General features: G+C 53.7%; 1 protein-coding gene across 1 annotated transcript; it reads right to left on the reverse strand.

Moving 5' to 3' along the window:
- Nucleotides 1-191: 191 nt before the first annotated feature.
- Nucleotides 192-21,275, reverse strand: LOC128277437 (unconventional myosin-XV). The gene is made up of 10 exons (XM_053015892.1): nt 21,150-21,275; nt 19,136-20,229; nt 14,763-19,074; nt 13,548-13,794; nt 12,346-13,469; nt 2,346-2,902; nt 2,038-2,260; nt 1,641-1,957; nt 702-1,521; nt 192-636 (listed from the first exon to the last, which is right to left on the reverse strand). The coding sequence occupies exons 1-10, from the start codon at nt 21,273-21,275 to the stop codon at nt 475-477; spliced, it is 8,982 nt and encodes a 2,993-aa protein (XP_052871852.1). The 3' UTR covers nt 192-474.
- Between the last annotated feature and the right edge of the window lie 2,867 nt (nt 21,276-24,142).

The following is a 24,142-nucleotide window of genomic DNA, read 5'->3' on the forward strand; positions in this document are numbered from 1 at the left end:
AACCAGTAAACCTCCATGACGACTAGCGGAAACGAACCCATTTCCGTTTCGAGGTCACTGTTCCAGACAGTATGTTTCGTTGTCTGTGATGGCCAGCGAAGAATTAAAGATAACAGTTGGGATGTAAATTTATTTAAAATGCATATATTTTCAGAAATATATAGAAAATTATAATCATACAGCATGATATGTGAGTGTGTGTATGCTTTGAGTTGTTTGAATCTGTGATTGGTCGGTAGAACTAAGAGGCGCTTCTCTGTCGCCGGATTTCAGTTAGATTTTCCCCCACACTAGAGTTACCCAATACATTAAATGTTCACAATTAACCCTAAATTCTTATAGTCATCTAAAACATCGGCTGCTTTCTCTTTCTCTCCCTCCCGCTCTCTCATATTATGTATTGTGATTACGCTAACTATCCGACGTAGTTTGCACCATACGCGTCGCCCGGGAACGGATCGCCGGTTGTCGTCGCTACTCCCGGCGATCGCGCTGCTGTGCCTGGGCCATGGTGATGTACTGGCGGACGAGCCTTGAGATTTCGTGCGCTTGTTCGGTTTGGACGCGTATTACGCGCTGTTGCAGCAGATTGCCAACCTTCATATCGAGAAACAGCGCACCATCTTCCGACCGTACCTGCGGCGAGAGAATTCAGGGTGATCAGTAAGCAACTCCAGCGATACAACGGGGAGACGGCTTACCTTTCGCGTTGAAATCACTTCATTGAATGGCCAATGCTGCATCGTTTCGTGCGTGTTCGGGTCGAGGAAAAGCACGCCCCGCCGGTTGAGGGCGAGTATCAGCTCGCGCCACATCGGGCTGGGCTCTTCCATCGGGTTTTCGTCTGCCCAGACGCGCTTCACGGCGAAGAAGCTGCTACCGAACAGGGGCCACGAGGAGAGCACGTTCAGAAACTGTGCCTTCACCTGAATCGGACTCAGTCCGGCCACCGATGGCCAAGCTGACTGCACCAGTGCCACCCACTGGGCCGGGCGAAGCTCCCGTAACGACAGGGCGGGCTTGGGCAGGAGGAATTTAATTTCCTTCATCGCAGGCAAATGGTTCAGATCGGCGGCCCGGTGGAGAATGGCCGCAATTCGCGCCATGTCGCGCACATAGTCCGGGCTTGGGGCCCCACCGTTTGGCAGTTCCAACAACAAGCCCTCCAGGTAGTCCGGGGCCACTTGATTGAACAGGACTTCGATGTACAGCGGGGTCGGTGCTGGATCGCGCTTGAGTGCGAAGTGCCAAACCGAGCGACAGAAGATCAGGTAGAATGGTTGGCCAGACTTGAGAAGCTCGGTGGTTACGTCGAGAATGTACTCGTCCGCCGCCAGCGGCATGGTGAAGGCATCACCCTGCACGATGCAGTAGAGCGAGAACTCCTGCTGTTCGGCCGGTGATTCGATGCCCAGTAGCGAGCAGAGCTCGGCTATCACGTCTCCGACGACCGTGGAGCACCGCGTGTTGACGATCCTCTCGGCACCTCCCGGCAGGCGGTAGATCTGGCGTCGAGCGGATCTGTTTATCGGAAACGGGGAAAGCGAAAATGTTAATTTGATGAACATCAGGGCCAATAAGCGGGAACCAGGCGACTGTTTAAATCGTTACTATCATTATGCCCCCCACAGGCAACGTACCTGCCGGCGGAAACGGCGGTAACTTCCTCGACACTTGGTACGTTCTTACGGCCACCGCAGCGCGCCGTCTTGCGGAGGTTCGTTAGGCAAACGGCAGCCGTCCCGTGACAGGGTCGGCGCCGATCCGAGGCCGCAGACGTCAGATGCTCGATCAGGTAGGGCCGCAGGGCGTCGGAGCAGCCAAAGTACGCGGCCAGAATGCTTAGCAAGCGCCAGGCACGCTGCGCAGAATCGGGGCAGGCCGATCGATTGGCTGTCGTTTGCTTCATCAGCTGACAGTACACTTCGTCGCGCAAGGCCAGGTGTTTGTGGCAGTGCTGCGAAAGGGAAAGGGTTTATTAAATCGACCACTTCTTAACGGTAGAGGTGCCAAATGATGATCGCTGTAAAAACGTACCATGAGCACCGTGTAGACACACTTAACCTCGGACAGCTCTGGATCGACGGCGAGATCGCCACAGTATCGTAGCACGCAGTCGAAGCACTCGAGGGCCAGCGGCGTCAGATCGGGCGGCAACCGCAACAGCGGGGCCCGCAGGGGATATCCCTGCCATTTCACCAAATCCGCGTGCTGGTTGCGCATGGCCCGTTTGTCGGAACGGATCGATTTGAACTCTTCGCTGCACGGGGTGAAAGAAAATTCAAACGGACGTCCGGTTATTAGTCGAGAGTGGTGCGGTTCGAGTCCGTGGTGAAATTGCTTACTCTGTTCGGAAGTGATGCATGGCGAACTGCAGCAACGAGTGCTTGGTCAGTGACGTTTGCGTTGGGGACGAGTCGTCGTGATGGGTCGCGATGTGCATCTCGCTGTAATTGCCGTTGCCGCCGTTACCCATGGGTGAGTTTTTGTGGTTCGCCACGACCGTGCCACCGCCTCCGCCGCTACCGGATCGTGGGCCTGGCTCACCACCGGCGCCACCGCCTGCACTCCGTTCGCCGTACGGTGAGTGATGCGTCGTCCCATTGCTGCCGTGCTTCATGACCGCGTTGCCGTAGCCACCGATCGGTGGCGGTGACGCAGACGGAGGCAGCCCGTGCTCTATGTGCATGTCCTCGAAGTCATCCAGCAGCTGCTGGTGGTGCTGAAGGTGATGGTGGCCAAGCTGCTGCAGGTGGTGGTGGTGGCCCTTCTCCGTCGGCGAAGATTGGTTCGGCGAGCTGGGACTGTTGATGTTCGAAGTTTCCAATCGCTCGAGCGGCACGTTGAGGGTGGCCGCCGCGGCCCGCACACCCGACGATATGGTCGACCCTTTCGATTGAGTCTGTAAGAAAATGCCGCCAGTAAAGAGGGTACCATTTAGTAGGGAAAGTATTTCGAATCGTGAATGAATGTTTTCGACGCATCAACAAAATATTAGTGAATCGATTCGAATAATAAATTCAAGCTACAAACTATCATGTTTAGGACATCACACATCAGGTGTGTATTTAAGCTTTAAGCCATTTTCTGGCAGTTTCTTCTAATCCTAATCCAGCTTGCTCCAGACGCATCATTTAGTATGCGTGCGGGTTGACCAAATGGTTTCCAATGGATAACTCCCAGTTGACCCACTTAATCCACCAAATCTTGTTCCTTGTTCTGGAACGAGAAAGTCCCCACTACGTAAACGCTCAAACCAGATTTCTTCAATCCTAGCATGAGTTGTCGTTCTGTATCACTAACGTTCCGTAGTGAAAGGCGCAAAGACACAATCCATCTCTGGTCAGTTTGAATTCCCAACAACAAAATGACGTTGAGAAATGCCTCTGCACAATTGTTAACTCTCTATTTAGATTGGTAAATGTTTAAACAGAAATTCCAGCCCTTCAATCAATATGATTCTGTACTTTAAAGAGTACACTCGTAGTCAAACTATGTAGAGAGGCGTTTTCAAAGTAACGCTAGTCTCTTTACATAACGTGAGAAATAAAAAGCACAAATCATTCATTACTATCGACTAATTGTTGTTTTAGCGAGGAGCTAAGCGAAGAGTTATTTGTTTAGAGGATATTTCTTTCCTGGACGCGAAGCAATTAAAACCAACTCCGCATCTACATTATGGCGGGGCGGTTATGTTGATTTAGCGCTTACGACGGAATAGACAAGCGATTCATTTCCACCACTTTCCACGCGCGCGCGTCAATCCATCCCGCGGTGGCAGGTTTTATTGGCGGGCTTGAAAGTTGTGCTCCACTTGCCGGAGGGTTACATCAAGGCGAGGGTTATGCAAATGCCGTGCGTTGGTTGAAGCGTCATGTCAAGAAAGAAAAAAACAGTGGCGTTCCAACTTTTCTGGTTGTGAGCTGTCGGGGAGAAAAAACCTAACCCCAGCCCCAGCTAGAGCGCGTGGTAGAGACAGTCAGGGTTTGATCGATCGACCCCTAATTGCCATCACTAATCCCTGCGATCGATGATGGTTTTGCATTTTCTGCAAACCCATTTTCTTGAGTTATCATCACACACATCTCCCCGTGGCGATTGGCTTGGATTAGTGATGAGTTTGAGTGTGTCCCCGGTGGTGGGTTAAAAAAATTAGGAAATTCAATTCGTTTTTCCCGTTTCGTTTGCACCACCGGCCGGTTACATACGAAGGCTGTTCGGGGGTTTCGTAAGATCGCGATCGCGCCCATTGGCGTTCCGTGTGTGTCATCTCGCGCGTCGGGAAAGTAAACAGTGGTGGTCGTGGAAAAGCAGAAATGTGCCCTAAGCCACTGGTGGCTACGATCGATGAGGAAACACGCCAAAAGTGCGCCAAGAAGTGAAACGTTTTATAACGCGACCATCAACAACGGTTTTAGTTGATCGGAGGTGAAATGCGCCAAACGACAGCAGTGATGATGAAAGGGGTGGGGGAGCCTCTAATGAAATTTCGCTTCACCCCCGGCGGCGACGTCGCCGGATGTTGGGCTTGTTATCGCCGGGGAAGTTTACAATCACCTGGCGTTTGGTGTTTTTCTTCTTCGTCCAATTTTCAACGATCACCACCACCGAACGCCGCCTGATGGCTGGCGCGGTCCGTCGGCGGCGCGGCGTGGCGCGGCGCGAAAAAAAAAAAGATTCGGCTTTGGTTTATGGCCGGAGTGGAAAGGAGAGTCCGGGTCCATTTTTCGTTCCAAACGCATCGCAATACCCGCGCACCGCGCCAGAGGGCCAGCAAACAGACCATCGCGAATGTACCATTAGTATGTGGCGAATAAATAAATAAATTTTCATTCGTCTTCGGCGAAAACTTTCGAAACACTTTGGTGCAGGAAAGCAGGTGGAAATGAAGAAAACGAAACGGAAAAAAATATATGAAGGCAAGGTGCGCGACTGTGCGTAAGTAAGGCAAAGCGGTTATCCTCAATTGTTATCAGTGCTTGGGCGGTGTGGGTATGAACTGTGTACCGGCACAAAAATGATCATTTCCGAATGAGAAAAGGGCCCGTTCGGCATGGCGAAGGTTTAGGTTTAGTGATTTTTATTCGATTGAAACTGATTTTCTATGACCTTCGCTTCCAGTTGACTGAAAACAGCAAATAGCGGCTCAAACATCAAAGCACGAGTAATTTTCCTGTTGAAAAGAAAATGGGCAGTAGTTGGACTACGTCACTGTCTCCAAAATATGCCACAAAAGAGACAGAGAAGAGAAGTGAATTCGGACAACGTGCAAATGTATTAAAGAATTGAACGTAACTGGAAAAACTATACAGTTGGATCAATTACCCAAAAGTGCGTACACAAAAAAAGGGTCAATCAGCGTTCCAGAACCGCCGTGGACTTTTTCATCACAAAACGAGAAGTTTTTCTTTGGCAACATAGTAGTGGGCCAAAACATATCGAGAATTCCTTCGACACATTCTTCGTTTCGGCTCCTATCTTTACTATTGACTGTAAAGGTGGTCGCCACATGGTGCTAAGTCAGGCCTAAAATAGTATTCAAATAGTATTCTTTCCCAAATAGTATTCAAATAGTATTCTTTGTCTACTGTTGCCCGTGTTTTTTGGCCACAGTAATACATCAAAAAGTGGGAAAAAACCGTCAAAAGTGGGTTTATATTTTTTAAGCTTCAAACTGGCCAACTAGGTCGACCTTCGACTGGGTATGGCCAAAACTTCAGCTTGAGCCGATAAAGTACCAACGGTGAGCCGCGCTAACGGCAAATGCGCTGATAGTAGACAGATGAGCAACGGGCTTTCTTGGAAAAGCCAACAACCGGCTTCAGCGGCCAAACCTTCCGGATGCTCACGGGCCATTATCGGAAGAGGATTACGGGGTGGGGCGCAAATGATAAGTTAACAGTACCCCCTGGTCGATATTCGGGTGAAGAAGTTTGTTTTCCCGCGCTCACTCCCGAGCCCGGCCCGGTTGGGAATTCAATTGGCCAGCGAGGTTTTGTTCGCTCCGTGCGCGCCCTAACGGCACACAGCCGTTGAGATTTGATTGAAAAATTTACATTTGCTTCCCCCTCAAGAAGTCGGCTGAGGGGGCACGGGAAGCGGGCAAAGCAAACAAGGTGTGGCCGCTGGAGTGCGGTGGCATTCCCGTCATTTCCGTTGGTTTCCAGCGAAGCAATCAACGGCACGCAGGCAACCGAAATGTAATGTGGCCACAGATCGTCGAAATGCAAACAGAACGAAAACCGCACCGCGGGCCGCATTCGGGGTGGGTGCATTAACCGCAAAAGCGATTACGGGCTTTTGTTTTCCCGGGCGCGCGATCGATCGATGGATCGGTCGATCCGGGAAGGATTCGGCACTCGGTGTTTTAACCTCAAACCTTTTTCTCCCCCCGGGTGGAGCCAGCAAACGGCCAGCATGCAACAAAACATACCTGAGCCACGTCGCGGAAAAGCGATTGGCGATCAGTAAGATCGCGCAGGGAAAACCGCCGATTATGATATTAGGTCGTGTTGGTTGGTGTTCAGTGGAGTCGATACCCGATACGTTGGCAATACCAGTCGGAGTAGGTCAAACAGACACTTGTTTGAAAGGTGAAAAGTTGTTTCAGTGCAGTTTAAACTAAACTGATGCAAGGAAATTTCATTGGTCTACTTAGTGAAATGTAAATAGCGTTGTGTTTTGTGTTGAATGGATTGGAAGGGTATTGTCCATCAAGAACTGGTGAAATCGGGTGAGGTGAATTTGATCCTTTGAAACAGATCAAGAAGAAACGACCAGAATCAGACCAGCATGGACCTTGCGCTGTCTAACTACCATTAGTGTTTGTTTTATTAACAAACCGAAGATGATCTATGAGCCGTGTCCGCCGATCGACCGTTAAGTCACTACAAATGACTTTGCCAAGTTTCTTCGCCAACAAACCCAACGAAGTTTATGAAGCTTTTTATGATGCCCAACAGACCCGAAGGTCCAAGATAGGGACAGTGCATTCGAAAGCGGATTGTGGATTGAAACGCGGTTCAATAAATTTCCAAAAATTCGGTACGACTCAGATACGGCATTGGGGAGGCCGAAAACAGGATGGAAAACTCCAGCACTAAGCGAGCGATCTCATCGGGCGAGATGCATCGGAGCGAGTGCCGGTGGACATCGATTGGCCGCTCGGAGGAGGAGAAATCGCTCGATGTGCGAGCAAATTACACATCTCCGTCGATTGGAGAAATAAACTTCACATCCAAGCGTTTTGCTGTCGGATGACTCGGGTTGGCTAATGGAAATTTAATGATCGATTCGCCTGCAATTCCGCGACGCATCTGTGGGGCTGTTGCCCGTTGCGTCAAGTGGAGAAACCGCGTGCCGCGCCGTGTGCTCGAAAGCAAGGCACCCTTCCACCAATCGGGCCCGTGCCGTGTGCGGTGGTTACCTCGGCAGCTTCACGTAGCGTTTCGAAGCGGGCCAGAATCTCCTTCACCGACACCTTTGGCTCAATCGGCTCCTCGATGATGGTCTCCATCCGGCCGACCGATCCGGAACTGGCGATGCTGTTCCGGCGGTTCTTGAGTGACGCAGACATCGTCGCGTTGGTCGGGTTAGTACCGCTGGAAACCGCGTCCGCACCCGAAGACGAGACCGTCGCCGGCATCGGTGGTGGTGCTGGGGGCTGGGGAGAGACCGACGAGGGACCCGACACGGGTGAGGTTGCGGCCATCGGTAGGTAATGGTCGGAGGAGGAGCACTCGTCTGCCGCGGCCACAATGTCCAGCTCTTCGTCACCGACCGCCGTGTGGCCGTCGCCGTACAGCTCCTTCCGCTTCCGGTAGCCACAGTTGGTGTACTCGCACTGCTCGTGCGACTTCTCCAGGAACGCCTTGATCACCGGACCGTCCAGTGGTTGCACGTTTTTCACATCATCCAAATCGCTCCGCCGGTGCACATCGACCCGTATCTGCCCGGTGATGCGTCCGATTTCCGCGATCGAGTCCGAGTCGGACAGCCTCTCCATGTCGTCCGGGTCGGGATCGTCCAGGTCGGAGGCGGCCGGATCGAACGAGTCCACCAGGCTGTCGATTGAGGGCGATCGGTTGAGACCGGCTTCCGGTTGCTGTTGCTGCTGTCCGGATCCACGGCGTCCGGCCGCCGATCCTGCCGGGTCACCGCCATCCATCCGACCGATCGGGCTGGGTGTCGGTATGCCATCGTAGCATTTGTAGGAACTTTGCAGCGACTCTAGCCCACGCCGATCGTCCAAAAGACTCATTCTGTGGCCTAAGCTCTGCCCAGTAGGGGGCGCCACCACCAAAGGGGCAACACTTTCACAAACGGCACACCACTACCAGCAGCAGCAGCATCTGCTTCACAAACAACAACACCCGCGCCCCGCACGCGCCTCGATCTTCCGCCCCGGATCCCCGGGGGTTGGTGTCGGAACAAGTTTTCGAATGCCACTCAAAGGCGCGTAACAAGCGAGCGATACCAACAAACGGTGGCCAGCCCCGGTCCGGGCGGTCAGGTTTTCGGAAGGCTCTAGTTCCTCCCCGGGCCCTGGCCGGGCGGCGGGATGGCTCTCGGCGGCTGCTCTGCTAATTTGAGCCGATTCAAAAGCTAACTGTTGTTCCACACTCCACCGTTGCGCCACTCGGCCTCGGCGGTTGGCACTTTGCACACTGACGGAAAGGAGCAACTAACGAGGAACTGACCAGTGCACACGTCATACACACACACACACACACGCGGGCGCGCGCGTCAAAAACAATTCCTCACTCACAATTCGCTGGTTCCGTTACGCGCGGAATGTTTCCCCATTCATCAACAACATCTTCCAGCCACCATCATCGCGCTGCTCTCTCTATCAATAACGGCTTATTTCTTCGGCCCAAGCCCCTGCCCCCCGGGGGAGCCACAGCAGCCGCCGCCTATCGGCCTATCACCGAGCACCGGAGTAGGCTCCAATTTAGGGATTCGATCCGTGTGGGCACACGATTTTATCCTGGCCCACTTGTGTGTATTCCTTTCCACACACACACACACTCATACAAGCGCACGATCGATCGATTGTGCACGATTGTGACGATCGCGTTTGAATTGTTTTGCACGTTTGCGGTGTGCGATCGGACCGCTCCGGGATGTGGTCCGTGTTCCGTGGAATGTTCAACGATCGCGTCCCGAATACGAACTAACCGCACTCGCACTGCCCGTGGCCGGTCGGGCGGCCCTCATCGTCGGTGAGGAAAAGTGCATCCCCCCGTAAGTGTGGCACCGAGAGAGGATATGGACGCTTTTCTCTCGCTCTCTCTCGATCTTGTTTTTCCCCAAACCACCCGGGGAGTGAGCTTGTTTCACTCTCTTTTGACCATTTCTTCGCACTTTTCCACTCACTCTAATGGCTCTCTCTCTGTTTCGAATTCTCAATCTGGCGTGCCTGGAACTCGACTTGCCCGAGTACTTTCTTTCTTCCATTTTTTCCAGTTTCAAGCCTTTCTCTCTCCCTCTCGATGTTATGATGGCCACACATGCGCCTCGCGGATGGACACACGCCACGCCATCGCCGCCGCGGTGGAAAGTGATCGCAATGCTGGGTGAAGCGCGAAACCTGGACCCTCACCGGTGGTGGTGGTGAAGTGGGGTCCGCGCTTGCAAAACAAACGGATCGACCGCCCGTCCGCCCGCCCGCGTAACGGTTCTCGCGCGCGAATCCTAGACACTGCCTCTGCCGTAAGCTCCCCGGTAGCTTAACACTTTTTTTTTCACGCCAAAATGACCGTGTACCGAAACACGCACACCAGACGCGCCGATGGACGGGCAAACAAGGCCTTATCTGGTGCGCCGCATCCGTCACGCCGCGCACGCGGCCACTACCGCACACACACACACGCGCGCCCGAGTTACCCGATCCGATCCGGGCGGATCGGAGTGGTTTTCTGGGTTGCGATGTTGTCGCGGCCGGAGGCAGCGAATTTCATCGGCCGATTGGGAAAGTAGTGGCCACCACACATTCTTCGGCCGCGCGAAGCGAGAGAGACCAGTTTGTCCGGCTGGCCATAGACCAGGGGCGGCCGTCATATTGGAGTTTGTTTTCCAATTTCGCTCCTATGTGGAACCGTGTTCCGGTCCGGTCCGGTCTTTGGTCGGACTGCTTCGCTCTCTCGCCGCAAACCGATCGGAATTTTTATAAATCGCTTTTTACACGTTTTTCATGTTGTTGGCGAGCTCTCTCTCTCTCTCTCCTTCTCACTCTCTAGATCTTTCCTTAGCGAGGTCTCTAGCGATCGCGAGGTAGGGTTGGCCATTCTAAGGATTGAATTTCGAACGCGCTAAGCTCAGAGGCATTAGCATAAAGAAATTGGCCAATTATCGCGAGGGCGAGGCACTTTTTTACGCACCTCACACGCAACGCACGTTTTCGGTTTGGTGAGTTCGAGAAAATACGTTGCGAGCTACGCGGCATCGCGCGGATGATGGAGATGACAGGGCCAAGAGACCTCGATCCAAACTCGATCTTATCTGCACGGTCCGTCCCCCACACTCTCAGATGCGTCGTATTACGGTCGTTTGAAAAGCTTTTAAGGGGACGATTATTCGTTGAATTTAAAACGACTTCGAAAGACTGCACTGATATATCGACGGATAAGCTGAATATCCTCTCTCGCTCGACGGTAGCCACCGGCGATACATTTAGTTTCTTTCGTAACGATCGTCGTTACAACATTGTCCACCGGGCGTTGGAAAGTGATTTGTTGTATCACACGCACAAGATTATAACCATCAGTGTGACAATCCGGATGCGGATAATTGATAACTTTCACACACCTCGCGCGCGCATCGCATTATCATGTTATCAAAGTGAACGGGTTTATGAGTGCAAGCAACCGCGCCTCTGCTGCTCGGAGGCGATCGATGCTGAACTTGATCGATTCAAGGTTCGGCCCCGGGTGAGGGCCATCTGCTTTACATAGGCGATGTTGCGATGCTGCGATGCTTTAAATTGACCTATTTGGGGGCCGGCTGGGGGCAACAAACTGTAAGACTCGTGATATAATCGGCTGGCGGGCGATCGTGAAGATTCACGATCGCGCCCAAAGTGGCGGTGCGCGGTTTGTGAAATCATTATTTAAACGATCCGTGCGCTTCACACGTGGCTGCGTTCGAAAGCACGAAAGCGAAGGAGCGTAGGTTTGTGTAAATATAGAAAAAAGTGAATAATAATAGTATTGCTGATTACTCTGGAGGCGGGATTATTCAAAGATGAATTGATTATGGTTGCCAATTTTAGCAAAGAGATTGAAAAGACATAAACATAATGGATTTGTTTCGATTTCTAAACAGTTTTCTAAAGTATGAATATAATGTAAAAAATACAACAAGTACAGCGTGCGTAATCGTGATAGGCGATATTGAAATTTTAAATAACTTGGCCCCTTGTCAGTCCATTTTGACAAATCAGGCAGATTTTGATACGTTAGTCCATGCCGTTTTAGTCATAGATTGATTTACGCCAAAAGTGCGGGCTAAAATTGTAGCGCTGTACATTGAAAATAATCGTTCAACTGTGAAAACTGTGCGTGCTTATTAATGTCGAATTTCTTCTGACTTCTTTCTGTGGAGCTAAGTAAGTAAGGTGTATGCCAGCCAACCGAAGACCATTGAAGAACTGAAAGCTAACATCACAGCGGAAATTGTTGCCGAACGCCTGAAGTGTTGTAAAATACGATTAAAAATTCCCAAAAAAGGGCCGCTTTTTGTGTGTCTAATGGATGCGGTCATTTGAACGATATTGTATTCTGAGTTAATTATCAATGAACGGCATTCTATACCCTAAAAAAAACTTGTTCATTTGCCAAATTCGACTAAAAAAACGGCGGAGTTATCCAACATTTAAATATCTCCTGTCGTGATTACGCAAAATAAAAATTAATTAAGTGCTCAACCTCATGCTGAGTAGGCCTAGGTTACATCTATGTAGGCAGCGAAAGGGGTGCGTGACATGCAACAAGTCAAGAATTTAAGGCGCATGTAAAACAAGTTAATAAAAACGCCAACCTAATCGTGGCACGGCACCTGTAACACGCATCCTTCCGATAGAAAGTACGGACGTGTGGAACACTCGTCCCCGGAGTGGCCCACGCACACTGGATAAGCGACTTGGCGCTGCGTGATGTTTAAAGGTTTTTTGCTCCAAAGAGCTTTTCGCGTGACCTTCGCAAAAAATGGAAAGCAGCTTTCAGAAGCCGACTACTTGGCGGGTTTGTTTTCCCCAATTTGTTGATGGTGGTTTGAAACGTGCTGTGGCCCCCGTTTTCGGGGGGTGGCCAATCGTAAATGTTTGTAGTGTTTTTGGGCACCTACCTGGCGGTACTCGGCGAGATACGATTGTACCATCAACTGGATGGCGTTTGCTTTGGAGGCGTGCAGTACGATACGTGCTCCGTTCTTGAGCATCAACTGCAGCGTCAGCGGGCGCGGCAGCGTCGTGGCGCTCTGTATCTCGTCGAACGGGATCGCCCGCTGGATGGCGAGAAACTCGGGCTCCTTGTGCGCCAAGAACACGCCCATGTGCGAGACGGCCAGCAGCGTGCCCTCCTGAACCGTGGGTGACCCGTTCATCACGAACAGCCGGGCAAAGTAGAGTGGCCAACCGCGGGCCATATCCAGCACGTGCCGCTTGACGATCGCCCGGACGTGCTGCTGCTTCGGGGTGGTATGGCCGTTCGCGGTGATTCCGTGGCTGCTCAGCAGGTTCACCGCGAGCCGCTTTTCCTGGGGCGATATCCGCATGCAGGATGTCACGCCGAACACGTCGGCCGTGATCTGGTTGAACAGCAGATCGAGCGCTGCCGGTGCGGTGACGGTTTCGCTCGGACGGAACACTTCCTTGCGGACGCGCAGCGTCCAGGTGACGCGATTGTACGTAAGGCAGGCGGCCGCCGGTGCCTTGAGCGATGGGTTCATCTGCACCGGCATGACCGGTGCCGGCGGCTCGACGCCACCACCGCTGCCGTCGTCCAGCTTGTCACTGTAAACCGACCCGTTGGTGGTGGCCGCCGACGACTTGCGTTCGCGCTCCTGGACGCTCTTCTGCACCATGTGCGTCTTGAAGGTGGCAATCGAGTTCGATTGGCCCTGGCCACTGTGTGCCAGGTACTGCTTCTGCTGCTGTTGATACTGCTGTTGCTGATATTGTTGCTGCTGGTGGTGCTGATATTGTTGTTGCTGCTGCTGGTGCTGTTTGTTGGGGCTCGGGTGGAATACTTTGTTGCTTTCCTTTTCACGCTGCAGCTGCGTTAGTTCGTAGTTGCGTTCGCGTGCCTCGCGCTCCTTGTCCCGATCGCGATCCCGCGGGTCGCTGGAGGTGGAAGACGGGCCCTCGACCTCGGACCGGTCCCAGACGGATTCGGAAAAGTTCTCGCGATCGCGCGATCGGGACCGCGAGCGCGAACGTTCGCGTTCGATAATCATTTCCTTCTTGAAACCTGCAACGAACACCAAAGAGTCTGTCAGTCAATTGCCATTCTGTCGAGACACCGGTTTACTGGCCAATTGTTGCTTACTTGTTTCGTACACCAGATCCAGCTTGGCGGCCTCGGCACGACCCCAAGAGTCCATCAGGCTGTCCCGAGTGCCGAATGTGTCGCGCTCCTGACGCTGCACGAAGGACGGTATTTCCGACTGGGCGTGTGCGTGATGATTCGGCCCGGACCCGAGCCCGTGGATCGGTGGTGGCGGTGCCGGTGGGGTCGTCGTCGGTGGTCTAATCGGTGGTGGTGGAGCGGGGCCTGGCGGAGCCGGCGGTAGTACCTGGGGGGCGAAAAATTGGTAGGGAATGTTATTAGGTCTTAATTTAAATTAGGTCAAATTAATTCGTGTGGTTTTTTCGACTTTGTGACCTAACTACAACAGCAAAACGTATGACTACCATGGGATTGTCCATCAATAATTTAATTAGGTTTTAAAAGCTCATAGTGCACCACAACTTTCATATCTCACCATATGCACAGGATAACCTTTGCGCAGTGAATATTTCGCGTTGGTTGCGATGGACCTGGTTCAATAGGCTGTATCCAGGCCTTTGTACATTTAGGATTCTTGTAATAACTCCCCCTTTTCATCACCAGTTACGATTCGATACAAAAACTTCTTTCTTTTCAGCCGCACAAGCATAAATTCGTAAATGGTTTTGGTTCTTTCAATGTCTCTTTTTCCAATTCATGTGGAACCTATAAGACATTTTTCTAATCATTCTCACGGAGATGGCGATGGGAAACTGTCGTGTTGTCAACTCCTAACATTTCTGCAAGTTCCTTTTTCATCTGACATGCATTCTGATCGAGCAATGCTACCAATTCTTCATCATTAACCATTTTTTACTGTTGAGGTCGCTCTTGGTCTTGCAAGCTAAAATTACCACTTTTTAACCGTGCAAACCACATCCGACACGTTCTGTCAGTAAGAGCAAGAGCACCATGAATTTCCATTAAAATTTGATGACTTTCGGTAATGCTTTTAGTTATATTAAAGTACTTCCCGCAAAAACACTTTACCAGGAACAAAACTTGACACGTTCAAATGCTTATAAAAGGTGTTTACACTTTAACAAAAAAACCTATACAACGTTAGATGCGTAAGGACAGTAGCTATCAAACACATATTTCATAACAAAAATATATTGGTTATATTTAGTGAGTAACACCATCTATTGCGCACGAATTTGCAGACCTAATACTAACTGATCGTACGATTCTCCGTCAAATCCCTACCGGACTTACCGTCGGCCAGGCCGTGGCTGGGGAGCTCTTCTTGCCCGCTTCCATCCGCTGGACGTGGGTCTTCACGGAGGGCGATTCGGCCATCGCCCCGGGCGATTTGGTACCGCCGGGAGCATTCATTCCACCGAGCTGCTGCTCCAGCATCATCCGCCGAGTGTCCTCCAGCTTGGCCGGAGTGCGCTCGGGCCGGTCCGACTTGGCGCTGGCCGAGCGCACCGAATGCCCCGCGGTGACCTGCTCGAGCCGCTGGCGCATCTCGTTGCTGAGCTTCAGCTTGCCGACACTGTTCGGTGGTGGTCGGTCGGCGCCGATCTCGAAGCTCCGCTTGCCGAGCCGGCTCGCCGCCGACTGACCGCCCTTCCCGTCGGCACCGTTGCCCTGTTGCTGGTCCCGTTCGAGCTTCTGGTCGATTTCGAACTCCTCCCACTCGACCCCGTTCGGTGGGGAACCGAGGATCGGCGGTGAATCGAGGGCGCTGCTGTGCTGCGACTGGGGCGTCGTCTTGCGGTTACTCTGACGCGTCATCTTGAACTGGATGAACGTTTCCTCCGTCTCGATGGTAGCACCCTGTACGCCCTGCGGCGGTGGCCAGCGCCACTTACCGATGCGGACCGTCTTGGCGCGCCCGTACGGATCGAGGAAGGGCCGGACCTCGAACGGGTCCTTCAGCTCCAACGGTGGTGGCAGCGGAGGCGGCGGTGGAGGCGGTATCAGATTGGACGACGAGGAGTCCTTCCGAGCGCGGAGCATCTCCGAGAAAGATGAGGACGCGGACGCGGATGGTTGGCCCGACACGTTCGGTTCGGATCGCTGCCCGGGCCCTCCCTTGGCGCTCATTTTGCGTCCTTGCGGCTGGACGGCAGCCGAGCTGGTGGGCGACACGGAGCTCGTGTGCTTCGGGGTCGTTGGGGACGACCCTGGGCCACCGTCCTGTTGCGTGAGCAGCGTCTGCAGCGCTTGGTTCTGGGCCATCAGCTGCTGTTGGATTTGAATGTTTTGCGCCATGGCGGACTGCAGGAAGGCGCGCTGCATCTGCTGCTGGTAAGCGGTGCTATCAACCCCAGGTGGAATGGTAAATACCGGCATGACCACGTCCGGGCCGACGGAGCCCATCATGAGCAGCGAGTTCGAGTTGCCGGGTGTCAGTGGGGTGGCGGTGTTGGGCGCGTTCGGTGAGAACCCGTTCGAGGGACCGGCATTTTTCGTCTGATGTGCCGTACCGCCCTTGGTGCGCAGGACGATGGCCGAGCTCCGTTCGAGGTCGGTCAGCGAGTCGTCGGTGCGGATGGTGGCCAGAAGGTCACGGGCCACAAACAGGCCGCCACGGATGCTGGCGGCCAGCGAGCGAGCATCGGACAGTTCGTCGAGCGATCCATCCAGCACCGGGCTAAACAGATCGTCCAGGAACTGATCGACATCGGACGCCTGGGAAGGGACGCGCACGCGCCGTACGTGGCTGGCCAGTGACGGGGCTTCGCTCGTGTCCGACATGGCCGACGAGCGGACACTGAATTCGGCCTTCTCGGCGTACTTGAGCGAGTGCGACCCGGACGTCCGTTTGCCGGCGTACTGGGACTTTACAAAGCGCGGCTCCTTGAGCGGGGCGATCGTGTCGACTGACCGGTACTTGTCGCGCCCTCCCCGACCGTCACCCAGCGTGAGCGTCATGGAGCTGTCCTGCTCGTCCGACTCCGCCGGCAACACGTCGTCCTGTTCGCCCGCCAGCAAATCATCCAACGAGCGCGACCGGTTCTTGTCCTCGTAGAACGAGCGCTCCTCGCGATGCTTGTGGCGTGCCAGTAGCGCTACATCGTGAGAACTCTTGCGCCCCACTGGATCCCCCAGATGGCGCGACCCGTAGTCCTGTGGTTCGCGCTTCACGAGCGGCGGTTCGTGCAGTGACTTCTTCGGCCCGGTCGTGACCGCGACGAGCTCACTGCTGCTGTTTCGTTTCGCCGACGGTGGTTCCGGTGGTGGCACTTGTGGCCGCTTGGGGCTACTCGGTTCGAGGCCGCCATCGGCGGGCTGCCCAGAGCCCGTAGATAGCTTCTTGCCGCAGCGCCAGATGTCACTGCGTACGGCCGGGAAGGCCGGTGGTAGCTCCTTCTCCGAAACGAGGTCGAGAACGAAGTCGAGCCCGCACGAGTCCGTAAGTTGGTCGGCCTCGTCGATCACGACCGTCCAGCCGAGGTTCGGTATGCCAAAGGACGAGATCGCCAGGGCGGCCGCTTCCTCGCACGTTGTCCACGAATCGACGGCAACGGTCTGGACGCTGTGGTCGGGAAGGTTCAGCCCGAGTGCGGTGTCGGCCAGCCGCGACGAAGCGCGCCACTCAAGCCACGACGGTGGAAACAGTCGGCACGGGTTCGTCTGGCCAGCGTTCGTGTTGCGGAGCAGCTTCTTCAGGAGCTGCTCCTTCGTGTTCGGTGGCGCGTGATCGACGATAAACTTGATCAAGTACTTGCAGAAAGCCGAGCCGGGCTGAAACGCGGACAGGCAGTGTGACAGGAGCGTCCACAGTTTGTCGCCGGTCGGTTCGTCGGCCCGGTACACCTGGTTGCAGATCTGCACCAGGATCTCGTCGCGGAGGCCGCGCGCCGAGAGGCCCTTGTGGACGATATAGTCCGCCAGCAGCTTCTCCCGGTTCGCGTCCATCGTCGCGTCGGTCGTCCAGCGGATGATCAGCTTGAAGATGGCGATCGCATCCTTAAAGTCCTGGTCGCGGGCAGCCGCCCGCGATAGGAACGGCGCGCTGATGATGTCACGCCGTGGTGACAACTTCACGCCGTTGCAGTACACCGAGCTGAACTTGCCGAACGCAAACTGATCCAGATCGGGCGGGAGGTCGGCGGCCGACGGTGGCCCCGGCACGGTACCGACCACCTTCACCAGGTTCCGGTCGCACTGCTGGCCGGCCCAGTTTTCCGACTTGGAAAAGATGAACGCCAGCTCGGCCGGGATGTCGAGCGGGACGGACGACCCGCGGTCCACCTGCTCCTTCGCCAACCGTTGTGCCGTACGCTCCTTCTTCAGGCGCTCCGCTTCCCGGCGACGCTTTAGCTCGCTCTTCAGCTTTGCGTAACGCTTGCGCTGCAGGTGACCCTTGAACAGGGCCTGATACCGGATCACTCCGTGCCGGATCGTGAGGAACCGATTGCGTTCGCGGTATCCGCGCCAGTAACGCTGGATGGCGATCGCTCCCCGGACCTCCCGCTGCACCTTTTTGCGTGCCAGCATCCCGCGCACGTTGCGCTGGATGGTGACCGCGGCGACCCGCAGCCGATCGGCACGGCTCGACTCGAGCGTCCGGTGAAGGGCCTCCCGGAGGAATACTCGTGTGGCTCCGAGCTGAAAATCGGGACCCTCGGTGGTTGTGCCGGGCAGTGCGTCCAGCACGAAGCGACACAGCTCCCGGTATGGGGTACCCTTCGGCAGCGGTGCCTTCATGAGGTGCCGATAGCGCTCGACAAAATGCTGGAAGCGCAGCCGAACCGGATAGCCTGACTGACGGATCTTGATCGTGTCCAGCATGCCAAGGTAGCGGAGCTGCTGCAGCACACACGGCATGTCCATGCGCAACGCCTGCTTGTCGTTGTTCGGTTTAACGCAGCGCACGAACCACGGATTACACTTGGCCATCGACTGGAGCAGCTGCTGGAGTGAGTCGGAAAACCGCGCCGCAACCGTGGGCGTGCGGGGCTTCATCGTTACGAACCGCCCGTTCGAACCCTTCGGCAGTGTCTTGCCCACGTCCCGCTGGGCACGCAACTGTTTGGTCATCTCGCCCACCAGAGGTTCGGCGCTCGAGCTCAGCAACTCGATTACGTCCATCCGCAGTGCGTCCCGATTCTTCTCCAGGAACCCATCCACGCAGTACCACACCTGCCCGGCGTAGTGCGTGATGCCAAACTCCTGCGCACCGACTCTTGGCCGCGAGTACAGCTCGTTCAGGGCGTGGTTGTAGTGGCACTTCTCGAGAAAACTGGAATCATTCGCACGCGGAAAGTTCGACTCGTCGTCGAGCAGGTGAAAGATCCCAACCGGCTTCTTCGCGAGCAAGTGAATCACCGGCAGGTTGTCCTCCCACTCGAGGTTCGTCCATTCGAGTCTCTCCCGTGCGTATTCCGCTTGTTCCAGCTTGAACACGTGCTTGTTGAAGTACAGCTGCAGGCTCTCGTTGGCGTAGTTGATGCACAGCTGCTCGAACGAGTTCTCGGCCAAATCTTCGAACCCGAAGATGTCCAGAATGGAGAGCCGCTGCGCATCGTGCGTACCGCCCCGGTGCACGATCGAGTTGATCCGCAATACTAGCCTACGGTGGGGAAGAACATTAATTACTTTCGAAGTGCTTTCGATTACCAGGGGCCACTTACCAGTTGAACAGTCCCGAGTAGAGGGCCTTCGCAAGGGCATCCCGCGCATCGAGCGCCTGGTCGATGCCGAGCGGGGTGTAGAGGCGCTCTGATCGCGTTTCGGTAATGCGCGACGTCAGTGACTTCAGGATGCCCTCGGACGGTAACTGGAGCAGGTGGGCGGCCCACTTGATCTCGGCATCGGACCCAATCTCGACGCCTTCCTGCCCGTGGCGTAGCTGCCGGCGGTGGAAGTACACGTTGCCGAGGTGCAGCACCGATGCCAGCACCTTCACGATGCCCTCCCGTTCGCTTTCGGTGACACCCAGCACCTGCATGGCGCTCTGGAGCGATGCCCAGTCCATCCGGCCCGGGGCACAGTCCGAGGCGCCCTGGTTGAGGTAGAAGTACTTGTCCGCCTCCAGCAGCCCGTACTTCATGCGCTCGGCCTCCGAAAGGCCGCCCAGTAGCTCGTAGAACACGTGGTAGTTGCGCTCACCGGCCGCCTGCGTGACGATGCGTGACTTCTCCAGCAAGTACTGCGTAATCTTGGCACCGATGATGGCCCCGGATTTGAAGTACACCTCCAGGTACTTGCCGAAGCGCGAGCTGTTGTCGTTGCGCACGGTACGCGCATTCCCGAACGCTTCCAGCAGCGGGGCCGCCTCCAGGATCTGCTCGGTGATGACGGTCGACGCGGACCCACCGCCCGGTACGACCGCCGCCAGATACTGCATCACCAGCTTGGTCGATTCCGTTTTGCCCGAGCCCGACTCGCCCGAAATCACCACAACCTGGGGCGACGGAAGGGCGGCGTGCGCGGCCGCCCCGATCGCAAACAGGTGTGGGGCCAGCGTCCCAAGCGGCTTGCCCGCGTACAGCTGTGCCATCTCGATGCCGTACGACTCGGGGAACATTTTGTACGGGTTGATCGCGATCAGGATGCTGCCGGCGTTCGTGTAGATCAGCCCGTTGTCGTACCGGAGCTTCAGGTTCCACAGCAGCGACGCCTCGTGCAGGTCCTCCAGCTGCGTCATATCTTCGACCCCCGTCTTTCCCAGATCCTGCCGGGCCCGTATGTTGCCCTCGTTCGGCCCGAGCGTGAACGTTTGCGGCTAGACGAGATGAAAAAGAAGAATCGCACGTGGGGAATCGTTAGTTGGTCGTTAATGTCTCGCAGGAATCGAAAAGAAGGACAGCACGGTCTGCGTACGATCGGCGGCACATCGTCCGGCAGCAGCTTGTTCCGGGGCGGTCTTCTGGTTCTGGCGCTGGCGACGCTTTCTTTCCGTGCTTCGGCCTCCAGCGCGCCAGCATCGGCAGGAGAAAGTTCACTGACCGTTTCCATGCGTCTCTGGCGGCGTCGTATGCGCGACGGTAGCAACGAGAGCGATTGGCTGGGCGAGGGTGTGCCACCTTTTTGCCACGGCTCCAGATAGAAGCTCACTGTCCGCATAGCACCATAGGCACGGTCAAACCACCATCACCTCCGTAGCTCGGCCACACATCGCGCTCCGCGAACACCGAACACTTTTGCTTTCGTTCGATCCACCGTTTCCGATGCAACTGCAACGCCGAGAACGGTGCGCATTGCATTCGAGTGCATTCGAGTTCGTTCCGAAAGCCGACCATCATCATCGGCCGGCTCTCTTTTTGCGCGCTGCAGACCAATGGCCAGCGCACCTTGGGACCTTCGTTTGCCAAAGCCCTCGCCCCACCGCGCCATCGGTAGAAAACTTGCCAATTCGATCAATCGTACCATGGCGACCACGGCAAAGGAAAAGCTGTTGCTGCCGTGTTTGCTGCGCGCGTTTGAAACTAGTTTGACCACCCTGCCGCCTTCTCCGAATCCCCAGTGGCCCAAAAGCGCCCCAGGCGGGCGGAGGGGTGCAAGGTCCATTGCGTTTCCTAGCGGTGGTAAGCGCGGCAACAACCACCGATGCGCAGCCACGGCATCGCGTCAGTTTAGTTTAGTGTACGGCGCGCTTAATTGCGCTTCGGCACCGGAAAATCTGCATTTCCCACACACACGTACCTTGCCATTGATGAGTGCCTGGACGATGATCATCTGGGCGGCGCGGTGAACCTCTTGGATCTCACCGGGCAGTGGGTGACCCAGGCCCGGATCGAACCACACCAGGTCGCCGGTGGACCAGTCCATCCTGGTGGCGGCGGCGTTGTCGAGGTTGGCACTGGCCCGTCCCGCTGTTCCGGGTGTTTACGTGTTAAAGATGTCCGATGTCACTAGGTTAATTTAATCCTGTTGGTGATACGAAACAGAGTGGCAGCGGTTATCTTGGTGTAATTTTCTTTCCGTTGCTTACAAAATAAGCCCAACTGGGGGGGATACTTATAATGGCGGTGGGTTGGTGGAATCAATATGAGAATGTGTTGAGTTCTGAGTGATTTTTATAATGTTTTTGTAATGTAAATAGATGTTGTTTGCAATGTCGAATGTTTGTGGTTCGCTGTCAGGAAGAAACGTATAAATTGATTGAAGTTTGCATCAAACGGAAGCTCCATTTGACGTAACTGACCTGTTGACCGCCATACGACATAGCCCAGATCCTGCTGGCCCAATGCTGAGGCCAATATACAATATTGGGAGGAGGATCAACGATGTAAATCAGGTTAACATAGGGATTGGGCGAACTGTGAACAATCTCTGTCTGCAGAAAAGCTACCAACAACGGCTACCATATGGAGAGAAGGACCTATCTAAGGTCAACGGTTAGTCAACTACCAACGACATAATGGAGTCCATCCGCGCTAAACTGCCTTAGCAGCCGCCTGTTTCTATAGTCCCATGAAGCTAGTTCGCTGGGATTTTGCTCACGTATAACCTTTTCAATGCCCTAGTAATTAAATACGCATCTGAGACATGTACTCTGTCCAAAACGAACGAAGTTGAAACCATCTTAGTCGCGTCCAAGAGGAAAGTGTTTGAAACTTTATTTTTGGCGAATGAAGGAGTTCCTGCAACGGTAAACTGTATGCGCTATATGACGACCGGTAGCGGTTCAAGAACTATAACAACTAATAATTAAGAACTAAGCTCCGAAGGCTCGGTCCGTTAAGATTTTAATAATTCGAAAAATCTTTCTTTCTTATACCTATAAAATAACTCCTTGCTCTATGCAATACAGCTATGTCTACATTTGTTCCAATTTTCGAAACGATCCGAACGGTCCTTTTTAGGAATAGTATTCAAGCTCGTTCTTCGTTTCGACTCTGGTCTCAACTACTCGACTGTAAAAAGAGCAGCCTCTAGAGTTCACAGCGAGTACCCAGAAGTCATGTGGTGCTAAGTCAGGCGAATACGATGATTGCGGAACGATCTGGGTCGGGTTTGGAATAATGTAGAGCATTTGAAAGATACATAAAAAAAAATAGCAAGCGGAAGTCGAACAGTGTAAAATCTGGGCAACAAAAACACATCATAGCCATCCATCCATTGAACCGTAGTTCTTTTGCTGCCTCCGTGCCTCCGTTGACATTCGAAATTCTCCCTATTTTTAAGCAATTACAAATCGAAAAATCGCAACGCCTTACTGTTAGTGCACACGGCTTTATAGTTTAATTAGTTTTAAATTGTTGTTGCTCCACAGCACATACCAAAATGATTGAGTACTGAACAGTTATGCAAATCGTTGAATGACAGGAACACGGTTAGTCCGCTGCGATTAGCCACTGTTTGCTGGCTGCGAAAGCTTTATCGAAAGTTGCCCTAGAAAGCACGCGAAGCCGCAGTGTTCGAGTTTACTTAAGCGGCGTTAAATTGGCTCGGAATGGCTCTTTAAAAGCTCTACCCTAAGAGCGGTGCGTGGCAGATTCACATGCTAATCGCATGATCGCATGAATGTTTTGTGCATACGACGATAAGCCGGCTTCCTTCGTACCACCACCACCGGCCGCCGTCTAGACGCGCCCGGGCTGGCCAAAGAAACGATTACACACATCATAAGGCAAGGTGTAACGTCCACTGCGGCCAAACCCGTTAATGAGGCCAGTCAACTACGGCGGGGAAGGCGTAAATTGATCGATGAATTTATTGGTGAAACTATCGGCGAAACAAATCACCGCGGACCAGCGCCGTTGTCGGTGGCCAGCTCAGCCAGTCGGCGGAAAGCTAATCTGCCGCGGGATGAAACGTGTGCAGGTGCGCTCTAGATCGGTGCGATCGGAAACCATTCGTCGGATTTTCGGGGGTCCGAAAGGAGGGATCGTTTTGGTTGAAATGCTGAACTCACAGGGCCACAATCAATTTCGGGCGCCGGAAGGCCGGAAACACCGCAACCGCGTTACGATGGCTGCTGGGCGAACACGATTCATCCGTTTGGCGTCCGGTTTTGTATTGTTTTTATGCTTAATTCCATTCAATTGATTCGCAACCTTATTATCGCTAATTGAATTAAACGTTTGATAGATTGCACCAATCTCGCACCGCAGCCGTGATTGTTATCTGGTTTGGAGTCAAGCATTATCTAACTGTTTACATTTCTGCCAGCTTCGCTCACTAAACGCAGTGCATCGGGAGTCGTCGTGTAAATCAAGGCATTTTTAAGGCGGCCGTAAAATTAAGAAAATAGCCGCCATTCAGTGAATAAATTTGTGGTGTACATTTTGTCATCTTTGTCTCACGGATGACGAATGAGAAAAAAAAGCTTAACGGTTCCGCTGAACATTGTTTGGTGATATTGTTACATAATGGATGCCTGTGATATTTCGTGTAAAATAGCACTAACCGTATCGTTTACTGAAGGGCCTTGTGCTCAATTCAAAAATAGAAGCCAACACTCATCTTATCGTCCATTTTTTCAGTCTTAATTTGGCACATAGAGTATTGTTTGTTCTTTTTTGTTTTGAAAAATTTTCAAGACAAAAATGACAAAAAAGAATATTTTCAGATACGAAAATTTATCTAATCGATCACACAACCACATATGCTAGGATAGGGCGACGGGAACCAGCATCTAATAAAAAGCATCGCAACTAAAGCACACTAATGTTACCCGTTTCGATCGTTTT

The sequence above is a fragment of the Anopheles cruzii genome, chromosome 2 (assembly GCF_943734635.1).
Source record: "Anopheles cruzii chromosome 2, idAnoCruzAS_RS32_06, whole genome shotgun sequence".
Classification (NCBI taxonomy): Eukaryota; Metazoa; Arthropoda; class Insecta; order Diptera; family Culicidae; genus Anopheles; species Anopheles cruzii.